The sequence below is a fragment of the Seriola lalandi genome, unplaced genomic scaffold, assembly GCF_002814215.2.
Source record: "Seriola lalandi dorsalis isolate HSWRI2012SDOR001 ecotype SW California unplaced genomic scaffold, Sedor1 jcf7180002054694, whole genome shotgun sequence".
Taxonomy (NCBI): domain Eukaryota; kingdom Metazoa; phylum Chordata; class Actinopteri; order Carangiformes; family Carangidae; genus Seriola; species Seriola lalandi.
The window spans coordinates 327,091-329,905 of NW_019525247.1; the positions used below are offsets into that span (position 1 = coordinate 327,091).

Here is a 2,815-nt window from a genome sequence, read left to right on the forward strand (position 1 = left end):
GAGTGACGCGTTACAGGACAGAAGGTGGGGGTTAGAGGAAGCCCTGTGTTGAAGGTGTTTCCATAAACTGTCTTGATTTCATTCACTTTGTGTTTCCCATGAACAGAAGGTATTTGGAGGCCAAACAGATCAGAGCGTGGATCATTCATACGTTTTTCTCCAGTGGTAAGATAATAAAACTAGAATCACCTCCTGGTGGTCCTCTGCCTCCTCCACTCAGACTACTTTCATCCCTGTTTATCCACAGTCATAGAAAACATGAACCATTTGTTTTTTTTTGTCATAATTGTTGTGTGAAGTCTTGAGTTATGGCTAAAAAGTGTTTTGTGAGGTCACACTGACCCCGACCTTTGACCAAAATCTAATCAGTTCACCCTAGTCCGAGTCCCAGTGAACATTTGTGCCAGATTCCCTCCAGGTGTTACTGAGATACGTGCAGTCAACCTGAAAAAAAATATTACCTCCAGCTCTGGTTGTCACTGGCACGGAGGCACAGAAACATGCATTAACTGAATTTGTATTTAAATAATACACCACTCTAAACATTACACTTGCTTAGCATTAGAATGTTAGCATGTAGCTCAGAGCACCATGTCATGTCATGCCAAGTCAAGTACAGTCTCGCAGAGGTAGAAGACCGTCTGAAATCACTCTCTACTCCCGCTACAGTCCACTATATAGTCAGATTGTCATTTTGTAATGCTGTCTGAATGTACAGTACGGTGGCCCTGAAAGCTCACAACACATGCAAATAGACAAAACACAAACACATTCAGAAAACATCTTCATCAGTGGACAGAAGTGTTTCCAGGGGACACTATAAAGTGATGCACCTAGACTTGTTCAATGCCAAACTGTGACTTTAAAGTTAAAGGCACTGAACAACAAGGGCGTCCCAGCAGGTTCGTCACTTTTTAATGTCCCCTGGAAACACTTCTGTCCACTGATGAAGATGTTTTCTGAATGTTTTTCTGTTTTGTCTGTTTGTGTTTTCTTCCATTGCAGTGTATTGAGCTTTAAGGGCCACCGTAGTATAGTGAGAATTATTATATCCTACATAGTGGACTCATAGTATCCCACAATGCATTATGAAAAGAAGTGTACAAATGATGCATTTGTGCTGGGAGAAAGAAACACGGTGCAGAGAAGATGAGAATCGTCTGAAAGGTTGTTTCATTTTACAGATAAACTCAGTTTATAACCGTCTACATAAGACTCCCTGCATGGTGAATGAGTGAGTGACTTCAGACACAACCTAAGTCTCAGTCTGAGTCCAGACTGTCGTGATTACTCTCAGTTTAGGGTTTTACCTGGTGTTGAGGGGGAAATCCTCCTGTACAAATGTACATGTGACTCTTCGTGGAGCTGATGAGGAATTATGTTTATGTGAACTGATCAAACAACAAATCATTCAGAACATCATCCAATGATCAAGACATTTACAAAGAAGTATTTTTCCCTCGATGTAACAAAATAATTGCACAAACCGTTGAACACATCAGTGTGAACACAGCTGGAATATACTGAGGGAAAACTGCATCAAGAGGAATGTCGGAAGAAATCAGTGCTACAGATCTGCTCGGCCTGGTACCTTCACATCCCTGCTTCAGTCACGTGTTCATCCAGCAGATTCAATCACCCAGAATTCCCTGTGCCTCTGTTCATGCAATTCATGTGTCAATTTGTTCTGTCAAGATTTAGAGACACCTCTCTTTGAGTGTCTGAAGATGGACATGGAAAAAAAAAAGTTTAGCTCCGTCCTTTGCCTACTCTCTCTTCTTCTTCTTCTTCTTCTTGCGATCTGGGGAGCTGTTCCAGTAGTAGAGCACCTGCAGAGTGATGATGCAGTTACAGGCTGAGGATATGACGTAGGTGAGGGCCATCAGGGAGTCTCCAGTTTCCTGCAACAAGACAATATACTTCTGTAACATGTGTGGACACAAGTTAATAAGCTCCAGCTCTGCTGCCGAGACTGAAGTGCAACTTCAGTGTCACTGTGTTTCCTCAGACTTCCTGCAGGTGGAGTGAGAGGACAGAAGCTGAACCTGTGCTGCTCACGTCTAATAATATCATAATTATTACACTTATCCTGACAGATGTAACTCAGTCATATATATATATATATATATACAGTACATATGTATGTAATGACGTCTTGACATTAAAAATACTCCCAGAAGAAAGAAAGAAAGACAGACAGACAGACAGACAGACAGACAGACAGACAGACAGACACACACAATATACTGTAAATACTGCAAATATATAGTTAATAGATACATTTTTATCAATCCTGGTATTGTTTTATTGTTCCTCCTTTCTGTTATTTTTTACGTGGCTAAATTCTATTTTGTTGCCGCAGCAACAGTGTTCTTCAAAGTTCCCACAGAGCGCCTTTGATCAGAATTCTGAAGAGACGGACTGTGACATCACACTCTGTGATGGACATGGATCTTTGAAGCAGCTGTCGGTCCAGTCAGTAGTTTCTCTGCCGCCGTGGACAGAAGCCACAACAGGAAAACACACAAACTAAGAAGAGAAGAAGAATGGACGCCGAGCCGCACAAACAGCTGGACGCCAGAGTGAGCGAGGTCACATTCAGCGAGCTGATGAAGGAGAACGCTCTTCTGAAACAGCGGCTGATGGACGCTCAAGCTGAAGCAGCAGATGTGTCACTGCAGACTGGCAGCTGCTGAGAGGAAGATCATGGACCTGACGGCTCAGCTGCAAGAGAAGGAGCGACACGCCAACACCAAGGCTCCTACACAAAGCGACGTCTCTGAGCTGACTCTGCAGCTGCAGAGGGCTCATGAGG

At 43.1% G+C, this 2,815-nt stretch overlaps 1 protein-coding gene across 1 annotated transcript in view; it reads right to left on the reverse strand.

The window, feature by feature from the left end:
• Nucleotides 1-1,360: 1,360 nt before the first annotated feature.
• The window catches only part of mpdu1b (mannose-P-dolichol utilization defect 1b), a 7,328-nt gene continuing 5,873 nt past the window's right edge, over nucleotides 1,361-2,815 (reverse strand). The window contains exon 7 of the mRNA XM_023423790.2: nucleotides 1,361-1,901. Within this exon, the coding sequence (XP_023279558.1) occupies nucleotides 1,767-1,901 (135 nt within the window). The 3' untranslated portion in view covers nucleotides 1,361-1,766. The remainder of the gene's footprint in view (nucleotides 1,902-2,815) is intronic.